The sequence below is a fragment of the Xenopus laevis genome, chromosome 4L (genome assembly GCF_017654675.1).
Source record: "Xenopus laevis strain J_2021 chromosome 4L, Xenopus_laevis_v10.1, whole genome shotgun sequence".
NCBI classification, from domain to species: domain Eukaryota; kingdom Metazoa; phylum Chordata; class Amphibia; order Anura; family Pipidae; genus Xenopus; species Xenopus laevis.
In genome coordinates, this window is record NC_054377.1 from 112,311,377 (window position 1) to 112,333,558 (window position 22,182).

The following is a 22,182-nucleotide window of genomic DNA, read 5'->3' on the forward strand; positions in this document are numbered from 1 at the left end:
GGTTTCAGATGTTCTGCTCACCACGTTTTTTAACCACGTCATATTCGCCTCCTGCTGCCTTACATAAAGTTAAATGGCAATCCTCCGAAATGCCAGCACTAGTGCTTGGCAGCCAATTGCCATCTGAAAATACTTTGGGTGTGGTTTCTGGTGATATTGGATGCTTATCTACATACAGAAAAACACGCTATGTGCCATAGGCCTAAGGGGATATACTGTATTCAACATTAGCCACTTTACTGGTCTTGTACTGGAATACACTTTCTATTGATTCTGCTGTAAATATTGTTATAATCTTACCTGTAAAATGATACTACAGATGTGACACCATTCCTGTACTGTAAGGAACAACAAACTCCAACATAAAATGTATAATGTCCAGCCTCCAGACATTGTCAAACTACAACTTTAGAAGTCTGTATGCTAAGCACTCTTATTGTAAGACGGTATTTAAATATCCCCAAAGTGTATTAAAAACTTAACTGGCAAATATTCTACCTGCCTTCACAAACTCACTGCTAATATGTTGCTGCTTTACTCTGCCCAAATCTACCAGTCAATAATATTAAATGCATTCCATTTTGAAACGGAATTCCATTTCTGCTGCCTCGTGTTTATATGGCATGGGACGCATCTAAAACAAATTCTTATCATTTACAGCAGGAGGTACTTTAGCCCACTGCAAATAGAACCTGCTTTACTTACATTTAAATTCCTCCTCTCAGTTCATTGGAAAGATGGATCAAAAACTCCTTTCTTACCCTTAAAGCTGTCTTTGTGCCTGTAGCATATATGCTATGGTACATGAGATATTTTGATCACCATACAAGTAAAATCACCACATTTATGTGCAAAAATGTAATTCTCTCCCCAGTGGGAAATATCACAACTAGTGTAGAATTGATCAGAGTGCCTTGTGTACCATAAGCCTGACTGGTAATCCCTGAATTCAGTAGACAGGGCGCTACCAAAGAAAACGTGAGTGTAATCATATAATCCTCCCCACATTTATGAGTAAAGAAGTAAGCAGGCATACAGTTTAACCATTCTTTTTTTATACTTCCATAAATAACAAAATATACAGTTTTAAATTAAACAATAGGCAGACCATATTTACACTGAAACCAGTGTTGAATACAGGTGTATTTTGCCCCACAATAAGAAAGTCAGCACCATGAGCTTCTGTTAAAGAAGCTATAGAGAGGAAAAACAGAAGAAAGCAGCACAATAACAAACATGATAATGAACAGGTAAAGCCAGCAGACAAAACATAATTAGTAAACAGTCAACAATTAATAAGCAAGCAAGGCCTAATAGGACACACATACAAGCAAAAGAAAAAGTACAACTAAGACATCAGCAGAATAAAGAGTAGATTGCACAATAAAATATACAAGCAGGAAATGACGACGAATCAAGAGAGTTTGGGTTAAACAAATAAATTGGGAGAATTTCAGGAGAAAGGTGACAAAACAGAGCTTGCAAGCTTGAAGAAAAGAAGGCACTGGGAATAGGAAAAGATGGTGCACATCTTGGAGACAGTGAACGAAAGAGAAAACAGGAGACATACAGCCAGGCATTTGCAAAGTCCACAGAAAAACTGAAGTCAGAGCAAGAGAGCCAAATGGAGAGTGGTCTGGGATAGAGAAGGTGAAGAGAAAAGGGAGAAGAGGGTGGAAGGAAAGAGTGGGGTGCAGCTGCCTGCAATTGGCAATCTTTCAGTTTCAGGTAAAGACATGCACCTCGATTTTTCGCCCCTCAACCACCGTGCTGTGCAATTTCTCCCGGGCCCGGTCAGCATCCGCGCTAGTTTCAAAAGTTACAAAACCAAAACCCTGCGTGCAAAGGGGAGACATACATGCAAATCATTAGAGAAGGGAAGGGGGAGAGAAGAAAGATAGGGAGCGTAGAGGGTGGAAGGAAGGGGGCACGTAAAAACATCAGCCGCTAGAGAGCCAGAATTGAAACTTAAAATAAAACATGAAAAAGTCAACGTTTGTATTATTATTATGTATTTTTTAACTTGGCGACAGTGAAAGATCAGAAAACACAGCACTTTTTGTCATATTGATGCTGCTCAGACACATGCAGTGTTGAAGGGGGGGGGGAGTGAGAAAGTGAGGAGATCTCTGGGAAGCAAAAGATAGAGGACAAAATAAATCATTGTATAAAAGAATTGGAATAGTCCAATGTAAACTGGGTACTGTGTGGATCTGGGCTAGACGAAATACAGGACAGGCTCAGGCATTCCAAAGGGCGCACAATATTATTATTATTCATTACCCCCATTGAGAGCATAAGAGTCTTTGCTAATACACTAACATCCCTCTGGACTTTAATACATAATGGAATTTACTGATTACAGAATGATGAGTCCAATGGATGTGAGAGCAGTAGCTACAAGGTTAAAAGTAATGGCATTTTTTTTATACCCGATCAGTATTTTCTAGCTCGTAGGACAGGAAACAAAATGCTCAGCGTTGCCCTCCATTTATCCCTACGTGAGTCACTGCATTAGCCAGCATCATCGACCCACCTAAGAGACCAGTTATATGAATTTAAGCAGCTAATGGTTAAGTAGGCCTTATTTAAAAAACAAATGAGAATTTAGAGTGATTATGTGGAGCCATGTGAAATAAAATGGAAGTGGGACGTAATTTTCATTCAGAGATAGCTATAGTGCCACTCTGTGCTCCAACAATTGTATTTGTTATTACTGTGCAAATGAGAGACAGTGAGAGGGAGAGAGAGTGTGTGAGTGAGTAAGTAAGAGAGAGGGTGTGTGTGTGTGAGAGAGAGAGGCAAGCTGCAAGGATCAACTGCTCACTCTCGAATTTACTTTAATAATTTTTTTCTTATATCATCTGATTAAATGAGTGACTACCAATTACATTCCGTGAGGGAAGGTTAACTGTATGACAGAATAAGCAGGTGTGACATGTATAAAAGGAGGGTAGCACTGAGATCCCCCTTCCTCCCTAGCAGCACCTAGCCAGTCAGACATGGCCATTGGAGCACATTCATCATGAAGTGTCAGGGGCTCTGATGTAATGGAAAGTGCAGATTACACATAGCCAGACAGTGTACTGCAGATCAATGTCCACACTAAGTTTGCAGCCCATATTTCTGATATTTTCCCCTATTGTAGGCCATTTACTGGTACTATTTCTATACACCTATGATAAACATGAGCAAAATAAATAGACAACATGTGATTTGTCTTCTTTTCCTCCCTCTGCAGGACATAATTTGCTCTGTATTAAGTAGAGTCTCCTTTCCCTCAGCTGTTACCTGTGACTCAAGATAAGGCGTTTCTTTTAGAAGGGCTTTATCTGTGATTCAATTGAATTACCTTCTCCTGCCCTTCCTTTAAAGAACAAGGAAGGTGGAAAATGAAACATTTCCTTTAGCTGTTCAACACGGAGCAGTGCAAGCAATTTTTTTAAAAAAAAAAACAATAGGCAGAAAGAAGTTTTAACACAAGACCTATTTTGAAGTCATGATGAACACAGGTGTATATTACCCCGTTATGGCAACAACTTTCTACAAAAAGCTTGTGCTCAGTGCCTTTGTCCTACTCTTCCCATCTTAGTGTTTGTTATATTTACAGTAAGCAAAAACTCAGAGCAATATAAATCATTCTCAAAGGTTTGCTACGATATGGAATCAGTCTGCGAATATTACAGCTCAGGCTTTTCATCTAACCCATTATTACCAAGAAAACCCCTCTAATTCTGGAAAACGCTGTGCTTGCCCTGCAAAACCAAAAATGCCTATACTGTATGTCAGAAGCACATATTACCTTCTTATAACATCTATCAAAACTCCCCTGCACCCCAAAGGGATTCTATCATAATTTTTATGAGGTAGTTTTTATTTCTAAACTACACTGTTTTCACTGCAAATAATTCACTCTATCATGTAATATGTAATTCCTGAACCAGCAAGTGTATTTTTATTTTAGTTGTAATATTGGTGTGTAGACTGCCATCTAAGATCATTTTGCCTGGTCATATGCTTTCAGAAAGAGTCAGCACTTAAAATGGAACTGCTTTCTGGCAGGCTGTTGTTTCTACTACTCAATATAACTAAAAGTTGCAGTGGGACCTGGATTTTACTATTCATTTATGTTGTTCTTTGATCTACCAGGCAGCTGTTATCCTGTGTTAGGGAGCTGCTATCTGGTTACCTTCCCATTGTTGGGGGCTGCTGGGAAACTGACAATATGTCTAGCCCCATGTCAGATTTCGTAATTAAATATAAAAAAAAATCTGTCTGCTTTTTTGAGAAACGGATTTCAGTGCAGAATTCTGCTGGAGCACCACTATTAACCGATATTTATTTATTTTTTTTAAAAAAAAACAAAACATTTTTCCCCAATGACAGTATCCCTTAAAGGGGCAAAGGCATAATACATATTTTGTGACCCACGCTAAGTCTCCTCCAGGGCAGACATCAAAATGTCTGAAGATACCTTTGCGCTGTGTGTGTGTGTGAATTTAAAGGCGGTAAAACATTTATACAGCAGAAGTGCAGAAAATGCAGGAGAAGGTATTTATACAATACAAATGTTTTACAACCAGTTTTCACACTGACACCAATGAAAAGCATCTTTAGATGTTTATGTCGCCCATGCTGGAAGAGATTTAATGCAGACGACCCATGTGCCATCTCTCTAAATTGGCAGTAACACCAGGAATCCAAAATGCCCCAATCACTTGTTTTGCTGTCAATAATTCTCCACATTTCTGGAAAGTGTTTTTATTTGAATATGTCATTAATATGTTTTATATAAGGCAGGGCCACCATTGTGCTGGTTAGCTAGGCATTATCAGCTTTATTTTAGATTTCAGGATACAGCTAAATACTTGGGCCTGGGCTAAGTTAGTTAATCGCCCAAGCTATAAATATTTTTGTAACCACTTACTTCTACAGGTCAGCTCAAGCATCTTGTATAATGTCTGCTATTTGTGCTGATTATAACACTACTCCATATTTTATTTGCTGTTAAAAAGATAAAGCATAATAATGGCCTCCCACGCAAAGATTCTAACCAGTTATACTGTATGTGCAATGGAAATTGAAATACCGATCCCTCCTGTAAATTCCGAATAGTCCAAACCCTCAGCTTTAACTCACAGCTTCAAATTGGTTCCAGTTACATTAAATTCTTCAGAAAGTGAAATATAATGTAAGCAGAAATAAAATAGAAAAATAAAAAAAAGTATAAAAAAAAAAAAGAGAAAGAGAGGAAGATGGGGACAATGAGAGAAAGATGAGGAATGTGCATGTTCCCTGTCTGAGAAAGTAAAAATTTACCATGAAACTGTAAATGTTAATTTATAACGGAGAAGGGTTTGCGCCTCCTACGGACTGTTCAGAATACAAAATATTATCAAAAAACACAAATAAGAACATAAAAGGAAATTATGAAAACAAAAAATTGAGAGAAAGAGATTTACGCAGTTAACATTTTTTGAACATTAGACTCCAAATCATATCACAAAAATTAACATTGAAAGGATTTTACCCCAAACACTATATGGTCAGACTGAGGGACAAGTTCTGTACAATGTTTTAAGACTAATAAGAGTAATCTGTTTTTTTTTTTCATTGATAAAAACACTACATACTTATATATAACATGGACTTTCTTTTTGAGAAATGGGAGTGGAGGGAAAAAATCCTTTGTCAGAATGTTTGCGATATCATTCAGAAACGTTTCACTTCTTTATACAAATTACCTATATCTGTATATCTATATATTCAGCAAAAAGAATTCCGCTCCAAAACCTTGAAATGCCAGAGTTTGCAGAAGCACTTAACCTTATAGAACATCAAATTTAATAAGCAGCAAGCCTGAGTAGGAACCTTTTATGGTCAAACAAGGCAAATTGGGAATTAATCCAACTGGCAATTACTGGGGGGTGGGCGTGGGGAGCTTGAAAATGGAGGGAGTTTACGGAGTTTCAGTAATTATTAACTGTTTAGCAGAACAATATATGTGTAGTCTTTCAAAAATGTTCTATACCAGTAAGGCAAATACAAACAAGGAAGGAGAAAGGGGGGCAGTTTTGTGGCTAAATAATTAAAGGGCACAAACTGGCCATATGACGTTCTGAGAGTCTGATGCATATACAGTATGCTGATGTAAAGTGCTTCTGCAATGCCTTTGCTGAAAATTCATTTCTTTATATAGGTATACTGGGAGCAGACATTGCTATACCATCTGTTCAGCCAGGAAGTGATGTGACAGAAGCCAATCAGCGGCACCATTCCCCCCCAAACTAGGCCCACACATTTAATAACGCAGGGCTAGAAGCAAAGCTACTTTCATGGAACAGTGTGATCTATTCCAGATTTTACCATTAGCTAAATGCTGGCTCAGGAAAGAACCTGGAAATAATCAAACTGCCACGTATCAAATGTATTTTCCTGACACAATTCCAGAAAGAGGGAGGGGGAAGGGAGCAGGAGCATGGGGTTAAATTTGTTAAAATTAAACCAGCTGTGGAGAAGAAAGCAGAATGAGTGACATTTATATATGTATCTCAGACAAAGTCAATTGATTGGCTGTTAAATTTAAGAAAAGGCAGCTATTTTGCAAAACCTTTATATAAAAAGTGGCTGCGTTTTTCCATGGATGACCTGAAACCATCAGAGCTATGGCACATGGGGGCTCTGATCACCTCCACTATAGCACCGATCACAATATCAATCAGAATGAGAATTACCGCAGGTTACTTCCCATTAATTGCAAACGGGAGTGCTGTGAGAAGCCCTCGTTGAGCAATTGCCGGTGAATATATTTTTTGAGGGTGGCAATCACCCATTGTGGTCAATGGGAAAGGACCTGTGTAGATTTCCTCATTTTATTGGTCAGCAATCATAGCACCTCTTGGGCCAAATCCCTGATGGCAAAATTAGAGGGCTGTGCTCACCAGTTTTTTTTTTAATAAAACAGAAACATAACTATTAAGCAAGAGTGGCATGGAATCCTGATATAAAGATGCCTGCTCTGAAGCCTACTTAGAATGTGGCCATGGGATAGGCAATAATATTATTTTGGCAAGACACTTGGAAATAGAAAAAACGGCATCAAATTTATAATGTAAAAAAAAAAAAAAACATGGAGCGAGATGAAGGAAGAAATGAAAAGTTGGACATATGGCAGTAATCATTTCTTTCTATGTTTTGACAGTACTGGGATTCCTCAACCCTTGTACCCATTAAGGCCTTGGCATCCCACAGCACACCCTCTTTTCAGCTGCTTGTTCTCCTGCTATGGATTAGTCATTTCTGTTTTTCTCTCCGCCAGCACATAACACATCATCAGACTCCTAAAAGGAGTTATCCAGCCTTCCAGTAATGATCTAATCGAGGCCATAACTTCATTTTCCTCGCTGCAGATCATGTTTCTGGGTTGCAGTCCCAGAATGGCGGCTGGCTGTGGGGGTGTAAAAAGGGCCATAAATACAGTTCTATGATTTTTTTTTTTTTTTTTTAAATGCTTTATTTGGCTTCATGGAAACTTAATTACTTTTCTCTATGCTGACAGTTTTATTAAAATTTTTATCTGGGCATTGACTTATATAGGTGCAAATTTGCAGCAGGAACCTATAATAACCAAGACGAACTGTACTGCAGCACAACAATCACAGAAACTTTTTAATTGGTGTCTAAGGGTTACTGCACCTTGACTGTCAATATTCTCACAAGATATATAAAGCAGGGGTGGCCAGTGTTCATTCCTTCAGGTATTATTGAATTAAAATTCTTAACACAAGCAAATTGAGGTTTAACAAGAGAAGGCAGAATATCCCTGGTGTAAAGATTTAAGGTGAAACCAAGGAAAAAGCTCTGAAACGGTATTACAAATGGCTGGTGGGGCTGCAGAGGCAATAAACTGGTGTGCATTTTGCAGCTGTATTTTATTTGGCAGCACAGCATTAATGACAAAAAACTGCTGCTCCAGTCACTCGTCTCACTTTTTAGTCCTTGTGAAGATGAGTCTGTGTGGTGAGCATCTCTCTACTAGCCGGTAACACAATGGGAAGCCACAGCTTCCTTTGGTTTTTCTTATCTATCAGTAGAATTTGAACTGCAATGCAGGCTTTATTTATTTATTTTTTTTATTTATTTCATCTATTTCACTAAAACAGCCAGATACATCCTAGAAAATCTCAGCAGAGTTGTTAGAATCTCAACTTATCTAGATACTGTGCTTTTATAATATCATGTATACTGTATATTTCAGGAGTTTAAAGTGACCCCTACATGAAGCTTTGTTGTCTGTTCTGCCAGGCTACATGCGGAAGCTGCCAGATAGACTGTGGGTGGGCTTCTGATTTGATGGAGAGCACAAACTGTCCTCTTTCCAAGGATAGATAGAAAATCCTCCTCTGCCCATCATAAGGAAATCAGTCTCAAATAAAGCATAGATTTGTATTAATTAACTAAATGGCATCTTAAAAATACTGACTATAAGCTCTTGTGAGCAGTGAACAATAGTCATAAGAGGTAATGCCCATTTACTTTATAAGTATATAGGCTAATATAAATATTTCTCAGTGTTCTTCAATTTGTTCTTTCATACATATAACATATATTCAGCTTAAGCTCTTTGCCTTTATAACCTGCAAAAGTTTCTGCAAAGGAAATTTGTCACACACTTCTATATGTGCTGCTTGCTGTAAAAGTGTTAGGGTATTATGAGTAAATTTAGAGCTGTGTGATATGATGAGACACATAGCACAGCATTTAATAATGGAAGGTTGACACTCATTCAATAGTACAATAAGGAAAGTGTATGATTGGAAACAGCAACAGAAACATTTTTTTTTAACTGAAATTCCTTCTGAAGAGTATTTGGAGACAATAAACAAAGGAGAAGTGTTGTTTGCCCTCAAGTGTCTATGCCATATGAAAATAGAAATGTATCATTCCTTAATGCTACAAATTTTCTCTAAATGTATTTTTTTTTTTTAAACTTTAGTTCAAAGTACTAAACTGTGAGCGAAGGCCCAGCATTACTGAAAATCAAAGGGCACCAGTGCCTAAACATGAGTGGCCCTGAGGCTTTTCTGTCAGTCTACATGAAAATTCCTGTGCCGTTTTCTGGTGTCAGCTTCCTTTGCTCTCTGAAGTTTGCTAATGTGACAGCAGAAAATGCAGAAGAGAACAAACTAGTTAATATCACTTACTTCTTGTAGGTACTTGTCAGTATCAACCAAATGATTTGCAAAAAGGACCACAAATGTTTAGGACAACTAAAAGAATGCATCAACTCTGTCTGGTGCAGCCTTTTCAATGCCACCTCTTCCCTTTAGGAAATGCCACAAGGGTGATTTCAAGTGCCCGCTAAGTTTTTTAGTAGCCCAAAGACACACCACCAAAACACCCCCATTACCTTCTAAGTCAATCCCATCAGGTGATTGTTTCCCAAAAATGAGGACAGACATGCTTTCAAGTAATTCTTAAATAAGCACTTTTGGCTATTCACATAGGAAAAAATGAGTGCAACTTTTGACCACCTCTGGTGCTACTAAGCTCCTGAAATCTCCCATGTGCCATAGCCCATAAAAGGCTGAGTTGCAATACTAATTTAACAGTCTCAGTTTGTGCTTCTACTGGCCATCTCACGGCTTTCAGGCAATAGAATCACATCCTGCAGGGTGGATGGAAGCTCTGTGTATGTGTGTTTAAAAACAGACAGATAAAGCTTCAAAGAATATTTTGATAAGCCCTCAGCCATAAATGTTAACAATTAATTACATTTTGTTGTGTTATAACCATTCCTTCAACATTTTATTACATTTAAAGAAATAACAGATTTGCAGATCTACATAGGATGCCTTATAAAAATGCCTTATAAAATGACCTGACGCATACACAGAGCCTTCCCCAGCATCCCTGAGGAAATCTAGAAGCTGCCATTTACTGCACTAAAGCTTAAACAGTGCAAAGGCGTTTTTGAAAGTGGTCAAAACCAGGATTAAAATTTAATGCTAAAATGTAGAAAGAAGCAGCTTACCTTGGAGCCTCGCTCGTTAAATATGATTTCCACATCAAGAATTTTGCCAAATTGCTGCAGAGAGGAGAGAAAAGCTTCAATAATTAATTGAATCTATAAAGGGAAAGTTCTACTCATGCATTAGCTCATCCTAAGAAAATGAGCCTAGGAATATTTCATTCACATGTTAGAAGCTAGATAGAGACATATCTCATTGAAAATGGATATTCTTCCAGCTGTTTTTCTTTCAGAATTTTTTTTCTTTTTAAAGGAAAGTTGATGCTTGTGTTTCATTTGCCTTAAGAATTTCCCAGAATTCTTTTCCACAAACCCATATTGTGTCCTAATTATTCCAACACCTGCAGCCAAATAGCTTTTGCTTAACTACCACTACATCATTCACAGGCAGGTGCAGGCATAGTAAAATAACAAATACTGCAAGTTTGCAATCCCAAATTTAGCAAGCAAGACATCAAGCTACCCTGCAATGAAATAAAGGGGGGTTAGGAGACTCACTCCAAACATTTGGCGCAGGTCTGGGTCCCGGAATCGGAAAGGGATATTGGAAACGTGAAGCCTTTTCGGGGAGGCTTTGGTTTCACTATTTTCATTGTTTTGTGTCTGTGATTGCTGTCCCTCTGTCTGTGAGCCATCTGTCTGCTAGGAAAAAACAGGAGAAAACAGAGTTTAACAACCATGGTTGTACTGCAAGAAATAGAGTGACTAGAAAGGGCTCAAGATGTATACTGTATATGATAAAAGCTGATTTGTTATGAACATCTATGAGAGTTAGAGTTCCATAATCTTATAAAGGCACTTTGTGTACAGGCATGCTGCCTTTATTTCAATATGGAAGCCCTCGGTGACTTCTAATATCCTTACATTTTACAACACACGTTGTAAGCAAAGTGATGGCAATGCAGATAATTAAGCTTTACAAAAGGCTTGATTACTGCTTCAGTCAGTTAACCTTACATTTCCATATCCATGTGAAATCTTTGACCCAAGAAATATATACCATGGAAAGAAATCTGGCAGCAATCACAAAAAGGTGGGTATGCAGGCATCACCACTATTAAAGTGTGCCCATTCAGCAAATCATGCATTTCCATTTACACCAGAGGTATTTAAATGTGTCATTTAGAAATTTCAAAGAAAATTAACTTAATAATAGCCTTCTATCTGTATGAACTATAACTCCCAGCACCAACAACATAGACAGTGGTAGGTAAACCAAATGCAAGTTGTAGCTCCACAGAGGATTTCCAGTTTGATAACATTGATCATGTGCCATAGTAAGGAAGGAAACCAGGGGGTTCTGTTATTGCACATTATGAGGAACAGGAAACAATTTGTGGAAGAAGCAAGGATGTGCAGCCAACTAGTGAGAAAGAGAGAGTGAGGTAGAGCAGTAGAAAAAAAATGCTCTGAGTGGAATTCATAATAAATAAAGTAAGTTAAGCCACACCGTGCTGGATGCATTGGCAGTGCTGGTAGCTGGGGCGCTGTGCTCTGCAAGGCTCTGCCCTCCTCCGTACAAGGGAATCCCATGCTCAGTGGATTGAGTAGCGTAGTCCTGTGTGTGCTGGGTTCCATAGTCTGTGGATAGTCCATTCTGTGGTGGTGGAGGAAAAGGGATGGCTGCAAACGGCTGAACCATAGTGTCAGGAGTAGCTGTCGGCTCCTGGTTACCCTGCAATACAGATTAAAAAAAAAAACGTAATAAAAAATCTTTTGCCATTTCCTTGATCATTTCAAACATGCATGTGTAGTGTCATTCAACACATAAGTTGTTCCCTGTAGTGTTCATTCGTACAGCATTTCTTTCCAGGGTTTGGCCGCACTGTGCAGCTTTTGTCAGATAAAAAATGCAGTGCAAAGTATCAGTGGGCACAGGTCAGCCCTGTTTGTATGCCCTCCATAGACTGAAAAAACCATGCCAAGTTAGGGAGCAGGTAGGGTAAGGGGGTTCACCTCTGTGCCACCTCCTCCAATCCCTCATGTATACAGTGTTGCTGAATTCAGGTGCAGCTGTATTATTGGGAGCAGCAGTGCAGCACAACTGGGCTCCAAAATGGTGTGCAAACTATGCAAAAAACTAGTGAATCCACTTTTTATTTATTTTTTTACTTTCCACACATACTTTCCATAACCCCTATAGTGTTGTTTTAAATTGATACCTACATACCACCCCACTCGATGAATTTAATTTCCCTGTCTGTTCATGTTAGAAGAATGCTTACCTATGCTGCAATTAATACTAATTTATAGGCAATCTATGTACATTTATGGGTCACTGGTGCACAACACCACCAACCATAAACTAGCTGACAGCAAATTCATTTCAAATCTGTGCTGTAACCTACGATTAGAACTGCCATTCACAAAATGTCATGATTAATGATAGAAAATAGCAACTGACTTTCTATCCATTAAAATCTACACCATCTGTAGCCCTCAAGGTGGTTGTGGAAGGGTCTGGGAGTTGTAGCTCAACATGATTTGGAGGGCCACATGTAACTCATGAGAAAGAGTAGAAAAAGAAAAACTTAAAAAGGCAAAGCAGTAATAATAGGATTGCAGTGAAGCAAGCAGAGGGGGATTTCTGGCTAGAAATGTGATCCGTATGCCTTGAGAGGAGAGGTAAGATCATGCCCTGTGCATACATATGTACGTGCATGTGGCCAGGAGGGGGGTGGGCAGAAGGCTTAAAGACAATAGAGAATGATTGGGGAGGGAAACAAGATGAGGGACGAGACTGGGAGGGATGCAGAGCCCGGAGAGCCGCAGCATCTGGAACCGATTGGAGTCACAATGATCCATAGCTAAAAATGTGAGCAGATGCCAGAAATAGATGGGATTTGGGGTGAGGGGGGGGGAGAAGCAGCTGAGCCAGCGAAAAAGAAGAGGGGAAAAAAAGAAGGGGAGGTTAGGAGAAGGAGAGGAAAGAGATGATGGTAAAAGAACAAGTGAATGGAAGATTGTAGAGAAGAGTGGGCAATGGCAGTGCATGGAGACATACGAGCAGGCAATAGGGAAAAGGAAAGGGTGACACTCAATTCATTAGTTGATGAATTAGCCAGATGTGCTGGAGAAAAGAAGGGTGAGCTATGTAAGAGGGATATAGTACAGGAGGAAAAGGAGTGGGAGAAAGAGCAGTTAGTGAATTAGAAATTGATGGGCAGTGAGAGCAGCAGGGACTGTGGAGGTGCTGCAGTGTTATCATTTATTCTGTGTGCAGCATAGAGGAGGGGGGCAGACAAGGACTTGAGACTCCCTGATGGGAGGAATTGGGGTTGAATATAGGAAGAGGGGGGCTTGCTGCAGAGATTCCTCCACAAGTGATGTCATGTCTTACACAGTGCTAAATGGATCAGCAGTGCACCCACAAAACACACACACACACACACACAGCCTGCAGTGAAGAACATACAATCTATGCATCGTGTGAAGATTGCTGGAGCCAGAATGGGCCAGTACACATATGCAAGCTTACATTTGCTTTAGCGCACTCTCATATAACGCACAACCGTTTATACTATAGTCTTGATTTAATATACCCCACCCTAACATGGCTCTAGGCAGTGGCTTAAGGACCCATTGATTGCTTTATAGGCAAGCGGTGGCTGATGCATTGTGAATTAATAATCACGGGCTCATTATATGCCCAGCTGGCAATCTCTGCAGCACAGCAGTTCCTTCACACACACTCTCTGCTATCCAGACTCTCTTCCCTTGTCTACTCATTCACACTGCTGTCTGTCTGGAGCAGAGAATGCTCGGCACTGCGCTATTACAGGATCAGTTCTATCGCAAGCGGCCACAATACTGAGGCCTGATCTATAACCTCGTGACCTGCAGGGTATATTGGACCTAGACATATCAATGATTTGGGCCAAGGGTCAGGCTTGTATGGGGGAGGTAAGAAAGCTGCAATGATAGCAACATTAAACAAGATAAAAGAAAACAGATGCTCCTGCAACCAAGCATTCGGGTCTGAGAATATTGCTTAGAAACGGTGTTACTCTGAAGAATACACATGCAGGCTGTTTTGGAAATGTAGAATTCTGACCACAATGGCTGTACATCCCATAAGCCCACAGGAAGCACTTGGGTGCAGTTTGCGGCTGAACGGACGTCCAATGCTGCATTGTTGTTTATAGGAGGAGCGCTTTCATCCCAAACCACAGCACTGGCTGCACAAATGAAACGTGGTTTTATCCGTGATGGTGTTTTCCACTTGAGCGTCCGGCTTATATATTTATATAAGTAGGCAGCCTTATATAAGAAGGCAGTTAAATTGGTTTAGGGGACTACTGCTGTTTGATTACAGTTGGGGGTAGCCAAATAAAAAATTTAATATTAACTTCAGCATACTGAAATAAAAAAACTTTCTAAATACAATCAATTAAATATTCTGCATCATTTCTGAAATAATCAAGTTTGTCTTCACTATTTCTCTCAGCATCTGTTTCTCCTCATTCTGTCTTCATTCAGGAGGTGGGTGTCAGATGCATGATCCAATATATCTTATAGGGAGGGGCTCCTTTTGCCTATAAGATGTATTAGAGCTCACTTTATTAAAATCACCAGAAATCCTGTCTCTCTACATGCAGAATTTGTGCAAAAGGCAATTATTTTGTTTGTACTGGAATCAGTTATTTGAGTGAGCTTTAATACATCTGCTCGGGAAGAGAATCCCCCCTATAAGATATATTGGATCATTCATCTGACACCCAACTGCTGCATGAAGACAAAATGAAGAGAAACAGATGCTAAGAGGATAAGTGAATATAAACTCGATTATTTCAGAAACTATGTAGAATTTTTAATTGATTGTATTTAGAAAGTTTCTTACTTCAGTATGAGGAAGCTTATATTAAATTTTCCCTTTAACTAGAATTTCAGCATCTGACTTGTTCTATTTGGGATGAACATATGTTTTATGAGAGGCACTGATAGCCTGCCAGAGTCTGGCAAAGATATATTACACAGCAAAGACAAAACTCTAAATATGGTCTTGTTCTTTATGCTTAGCCTCCCCAAGGTATCAGCTAGCCAATAAAGGTAAGGGAGGAGGAACAAGAGAAGGCTGTGTGTGCTGACTGAGACACGCATGCAATCAAATCCAAGCAAACTGTACTCAGGTTAAATATTCTTCTGTTTTAGACAAGGCCGAGCATTCTTCTATATTGCTATATAATCATTCATATATCAAAGGATAGCATATTTGGTAGAAATAATCTTCTGTTACATATTTGCATAAATGGGTAATAAACTGCATCCGTTGGTATAAACCATATGGCAGCTTTGCTACTTAAAAAAACATTTTATACAGGAGAACACAGATACAGTAGAACCCCCATTTTACATACCCTGATTTGAAGGTTTCCCTCATTTTACATTGTTGTTTTGTGGTCCCACCTATATATTATGCATAATAAATTTCCCTGATTTTACATTTTCCTGGATTTTACACCATTTTTTTCTGGTCCCTGAAAAATGTAAAATGGGGGTTCCACTGTAACTCTTTATTAAAAAAAAAATGCTGGTCACGTGTTTGTTGAGCATCAATTAATTAAATGTAATGCTCCTTAAATTAGAGGTTTGTCTACTGGGGGAGAGTCATTTTATTTGGAGCAAATCTCATTATAATAATAATAATAATAAATGAATATAAAACATACACATTATTGTAAAATCTACTGGGGAGAGTCATTATATTTGGAGCAAATCATATTATAATAATAAAAAAATATAGAACACACCCCTTATTGTAAAATATTTGGAAGTTAGATTCACATACAAGTCCCATGGACATTATATTTTTACAGTACACAAGTTTCAAGGAATTACGTGACACAGTGAAACCACTAAGAAAGCAGTATAACTGATACCGTTACAAAGGACTGTTTATAAGGATACGTTTAACAGGTTGTGTATTATATACATGTTTCTGAGATTTCGGTTTGTGCACTTTGGAGAGATTTCAGCACAGTTGTGTCATTGTGTCAGTGCAATGAATTCAGCACCAGCTGCACCAGCTCTGAGACTCAGGAAAGTCAGAGTGTGATTTGTGTGTCAACTTCTTGCCACAAAAGGAAGTGTGTAAAAGTACTGTGCAACATTTAGTGGCACTATACAAGGGCAAAGGTAGCCAATTAATAATAATATCTGATTACCATCATGTTTTTACCTTTTCTAGTAATACCAATGCAGTTTATGCTTTGCTCTTGCAGGAAACAACTCTTTGCTCAAAGGGCTGCATGACTATGTATATCCCAAAACCGCAAGAAATGCATATCTACTATGTATATCTGTACACCATAACGCAGTTAAGGAGGAGAGAAAGTAAAGTAAATAAAAGAGCTGGGGAATGATAGATCTGGAGATAAAGACCCGCTGTGATCGTTCGGTAGATATAACTTGGCTCTCTTTCCAAAGACAATAATAGTGCAGCTTACATGTGTAATTCTCCTACCATCTTTCCACTCATACTTCTTTCCTCACTTTCTCTCGCTATCCCCTCTGGGTCCAGATGACAGGCTGACACCCCAGCTCTCTTTCCCGGGGACTCACTAAATCATTCAGCAGAGGTATGAATATTTCAGATGGAGGAGAAGAGCAGTCGGATTAAAGAGGTAAGAGGAGCTCCTGTCCCCCACACTGTACCTTCTGCCTTGCTGGCGCAGGTGGGTTCTGTGAGAACCTATACAGATACACTTACATTGTGAGTAGATATATAGGTAGCCATTTATGTCAGGACAGACTAAAATTTGTATTCCAGGTTCTCGTGCTGCTGTCAAGTACAACTCCCAAAATGCTCAGCTAGTTTGTACCCTTTAAATGATTTGGACTTAAAGTAATGCAGTGTTGCCCTGCACTGGTAAAGCTGTGTTTGCTTCAGAAACACTACTATTGTTTATATAAAAAAGCTGCTGTGTAGCAATGGGGGCAGCCATTCAAAGACTCAAGTAAAGGTGGCCATAGACACACAGATCCTATCGTACGAATCGAGTATTCGTACGATTTTTGGATTGTGTGTGGCGTGTGCCGACATCTTTCGTCTGGCGGAGATCGGTCGTTTGGCCGATCGGTCAGGTTTGATTTTGACCAGACCGATCCCGCCAAAGCCCGCCAGAGCCCACGGCACATCGTAATCAAATTACCCCCGATACAGCCATGCCTGTTAATGGCATATCGGGGAAAGATCCGCTCGTTTGGCGATGTTTCCAAACGAGCGGATCTTTGCGTCTATGGCCACCTCTACACAGCAGATAAGCTCTGTAAAACATAATGGGTTATCCTCTACTTAACCTGTGCCATATAACCTTTTTTCAGTTTCCACCGTTGCTACACAAGCAGCTTGTTTATATGAACTATAATAGTGTTTCTGAAGCAAACAGATCAGTTTTACCAGTGCAGGGCCACAGTACATGATCTTTTCATTACTTTAAATCACTTATTTGTTGGTGTTAGTGTTCTTTTAAGGCATGTGATACACAGTGGGGCTCATTTATCAACACTGGGCAAATTTGCCCATGGGCAGTTACCTATAGCAACCAATCAGTGATTCGCTTTTTAAAGCCAGCTGCAAGTAGAACAATGAATGCAGCAATTTGATTGGTTGCCATGGGTTACTGCCCATGGGCAAATTTGCCCAGTGTTGATAAATGACCCCCACTGATTGTAGTAAAGCATATCCACATTCTAATTCTCTGATTGAATCAATAGGAAGCTGGCAGTGGTTTTACATACATATTTTAATTATGTAGCCAGAAAACAGACTGCCGCTGATGATGTAAAGGATAATCATATTTGTAAAAGAGCATAAAATCAACAGAGATAAAAATTTTCCCTAACAATGCTGCATAAGAGAACAGTAAGGGCACCTTTAGTCAAAGACAACAACACAAGCACCTTCAAGATAAAAACGAAACAAGCCCAGAGGTATAATGAAATGGCAGATCTGCTCCCTGCAGCGCCTTTCTATAAAACATTCCCATCTTCTGACCAGGAAGTAAGTACAAAAGGTGATATTACACAATATTTACTTCAACTCTGATGATAAAACAGGCTCGGGCAACCTGTGGCACTGCTGAGTTTGTTTACTGACTCCTCTAGCAACACCCTTCAGCTGTCAGCGGGATACCAGAAGTTGCTGTTCTACAGCATCAAGCCACAGGTCACTCATGGACGTAAACGTTTTTACAGCACAGTGTTTATTAACTTGCCTTTCTTTTAAGCAATTCTGGCTCATTTAACAATGACTACTACAGCCTCTTTCATAGTTAGGGTGGTGGCATCCAGGGAGATTTAGTTGCCTGGAGATTTAGTTGCCTGAAATAAATCTTCACTATTATGGGCGACTAATCTCCCTGAAATGCCTTCCAACTGGCGTCGTCTGAAGTTGTTACGAAACTTTGGGTGACTTTGGAAAACTGAAGCAACAATTATGCCAAGGATGATTCACATTCTTGCCAGTTGGAAAGCATTTTGGGAAGATTAGTCGCCTGCAGTAGCAAAGATTTATTGCAGGCGACTAAATCTTCCCGTGTGCCACCACCCTTAGCATGGTTGCCCTTTTGGGTCAATTTCATTCTAAGGTTTTGCTTTACTGCTGGTGTGCATGCAGTCAGTGAAATCAAAATCATTCACATATCACCGTGCACATGGGGTGGATTACGGGCCAGAAAATGCATTGGGAGCAGTGACAGGTGGATGGCGGTTAGGGTTGGCATTTTCTGACAGCAGATAAGAAACACCAGCAACAATCAAACATCAGGTGCAGGCAGCCATTGACTTTAATAGGGAAGATTTTGTCCCTGATGGGACAGGGCAGATTTTGGCCTGAGAACATTGAAGAGAGAATTTTTGGCCCGAAACCTGCCCACTGTGAACAATGGAAGGCTAAGGATGATACCGTCATTTTGTCTGCCAGTTGGCCGTGTGTATTGTGGGAAAAAACTGGTTAGTCTGCATAGTTCAATTCTCATCATGCATTAGGTAATAGCAATAAATTCGGGTTTTGTCTTTTTTAGTCATCTTATTCCCCCAAGATAAAAATGGATACATCAAATATTTAAAAAATTGCTTCCCATGGACTATGTAGGAAGTCATTAACAGATCAATAACTTCTACAGCAACTCCTGTATCGAGGATTGCAACCTTTTGTTGAGGGTGACGAGGGTACAAAGTAATTCTGTTGCAGGTGACAATTAACTTGGGCCACCTCTGCCTGTGTGAACTGCTCAATTGTTAGGAATATTTTATTAAAGGGAAAATGTCTGCTGCTACATATTCACTAGCAATTTAGACTGACCTGAAGGTGCAAGATAATAGGACAGCGTCAATTCCCCCCCCCTGAAAATCAAACAATTATTTCCAAATGCTGTATTTTGGAAACCAAACGCTACTTGCAACTTCATGCCCCACCTAACTATTATATGTCCATTAAGCTGGCCATACATGTCCAGATTTGGTTGAGCCATTTGACTATCTTGGCCATACTGCCAGCCTATCAGAGTGAAGAAGTATGTAGGTATGAATACTTATTCACAAATACAAAGTGCATTTCTCCCTTCTATTTTTCCGTAGGGGCTGGAGTGTATAATTACTGCAATCAAACAGCATTGTAACTTAAAGGGATACTGTCATAACTAAAAAAAAACATAATGGTTACTAGTGTTGTTTTAATCACAATATAGATAAGCTTTATTCTCTTTTTCACTGCACGGCATTGGTTGATCAGATGTATATCTAGAATACCTACAATAATGGCTACTGTGATCTGTTTGCCAGAAAGCAAAAAGTGATAAAGTAAAACCTCAATTTCCTGATATTAAGTTTTCCCTCATTTTATATTTTTGTTGTGGTCCCGTCTATATAATATCCATAATACATTTCTCTGATTTTGCATATTTTTTCCTGGTCCCCTGAAAAATGTAAAATGGTTTCCTAAATGCAAGCAAAACATGGCAAAATTGTATCCAACTATAAATTTAAAATATCTACACTATTGCCCTAATAACACTATTGTACGTTGTATCCAGGGAAAGAAAACAATGTATTTCGATGACAGTTACCCTCGTGAGGCAACTTCGGAAAATGAATCGCCGCGTGTGATTAGCGCCAAAGATTTTTCATTTTATCCAGCGCAGAGTGAGGGAAGGTGTTTGGGGAGATTGGTCGCCGCAAAGTCGAGGCGATTAGTCGCCAGTCGACTAAATCTCCCCGAATCACATAGTGTGCCCTTATCCTAAGGCCTTGTTCGCATTAGTTTCTGTTCTAACTGCAGTCATTACTGTAAGATACTACAGCACAGTTTGGAACAGCAGAAATGACATCCGATGTGCTAAATAGAATATGCAATGAAGAAGTTTGGAGAAGAGATGTAAAATGGGGCCCTTGCAGCTATATTCTACCTTGGTGGTGAAATGCAAAACTGACAGTACCGATCAGTGCATTTGGATATGAAATGGTTCCCTACAACAGGATCAGAAAGAGACAGAAAATAAATATCTATGCAGTGCTCTACACAGAACTTTTTTTTAGTTTCCCAGGCTCAAGAAGATTAGGTTGTGCTTTAGGCAGGGGTAGACGGTAGAAATAGTTTAAGTAGCATTTAAATGCTGTGAGAAGTCACTAAAAATGCTTGGCACCTCCATGCTCAGCCACAAGCGAGAGTGGTCAATACTATTTCTGCTTCTCTGTATATAGTCACACTCATGTTCCACCAGCAACAACTGCTTCTCTCACTGTAGAATATCTTATGTAATGTCATTTGTGCCTCATGCTACCTCAGATAGGGCCATGCTGGGTAACCTTAGTGAATAAACGTGGCCATGTTTGTATGTTAATTTCCCACCTTGAAAAACCAAAAATGTATAAATTGTATAAGAATAACATTAGACCTTTGGTACTTGCCTGAACCCCTGTTGCTGATTATTATTATACTTGGGAATTCATGGAACACGTGACATTTCTGGTCACCAGGACCTATAATTAAGGCCTCTTTAAAAAAAAGATGAAATATGTGGAAGTGCACTGCTGAAATTGCCTCAGGTATTGTCTAATTGTAAGGTTCCTGAGTAAAAATTTAAACAGCCACATTTATCATGAAAAGCAAAGATACATGCCAACTAATATTTTCTGGACAAAAAATAGGAACACCATAGAATTGTGCAAGTTGAACGGGTCCATGTGAGCTTACAGCAGTGTAGATATTATTATAATTCAACTTTTTGTGCAAGAGATTTTACTTTATGTAATGGTGTTTGATGCCTTGGCCTAATCCACAAAAATGGCATTGTGCTCATATTTTATGCCTTGCCTTATCGTCTCTTACCGTCAGTGCATCTCTGAGGGGAATACTCATTCACTCTCTCTAGCTCACTACAAAGCAAGAAAAAGCCTTTAAAGATTTATTTAGCAAAGTGGGAGATAAAAATAGCAAACAAAAAGAAACCAATTACTCCAGTCAAAAAGTCTGATTTCATGCAAGCCAGCAGTAAGAAATGGGCACGATAAGAGCTTAACAATATACTTGATTTATATATAGCATGTATCTTCTATGTACTTCCTTCTCTTGACATTTGCATTTATACATGTGAATTTGCCTTGTATAGTGCATTCAGTGTATACATGACCAAACGAGTTGAACCACTAGGGGGGGAAAAGGAACTTGCATTTGGACTAAGACTTGGATATAACATTTGTCAGGATTTTAGGGTAGTGCAAGCGATAGGAAAGTCCAATTTGTGGAGGAAAAAAGAGGCAAAGGCAAAAGGACCAACTAAAGAATGAAGAATGCTCTGCAGTGAGAAATGCTGATAAAGATGTGTATAAGGGCAACACCCTGAATATGATCAATTCTCTGCTCTAATTCATTATCACTCCAACTCTTAGAAAGGAAGGAAATAGTAACCATGTGTATGCACTTACATTTTAGTTCTGTGGATAATGAATGGGGTAGTCTATATTTAAGGCAAATATCCTATATACATGTAGACCTAGCACATCAATAAATGAAAGAATGGAATGAGACAGCTATATACTTAATTGCCTCTCCAATCACTATAAGAAGCTGCACACAAGGTGAATTGTGGGTAAATAGAGAAGGATGTCAGGAGGACATGCTGGGAGGTATCCAATTGTGCTCTCTATTTACC

At 39.2% G+C, this 22,182-nt stretch overlaps 1 protein-coding gene across 16 annotated transcripts in view; it reads right to left on the reverse strand.

Moving 5' to 3' along the window:
• Positions 1 to 22,182, reverse strand: part of rbfox2.L (RNA binding fox-1 homolog 2 L homeolog) — a 176,119-nt gene that overhangs the window by 24,724 nt on the left and 129,213 nt on the right. For 10 of the 16 annotated variants that reach the window (XR_005966769.1, XM_018256642.2, XM_018256643.2 and 7 more), the window contains 4 exons: positions 11,481 to 11,705; positions 10,529 to 10,672; positions 10,034 to 10,087; positions 1,743 to 1,835 (listed from right to left, as the gene is read on the reverse strand). Coding sequence is in view for 15 of the 16 variants with exons in the window: in XM_018256642.2 (XP_018112131.1) it covers positions 1,743 to 1,835; positions 10,034 to 10,087; positions 10,529 to 10,672; positions 11,481 to 11,705 (516 nt within the window). In the remaining variant the exon portion in view is untranslated. 16 annotated transcript variants of the gene reach the window in all.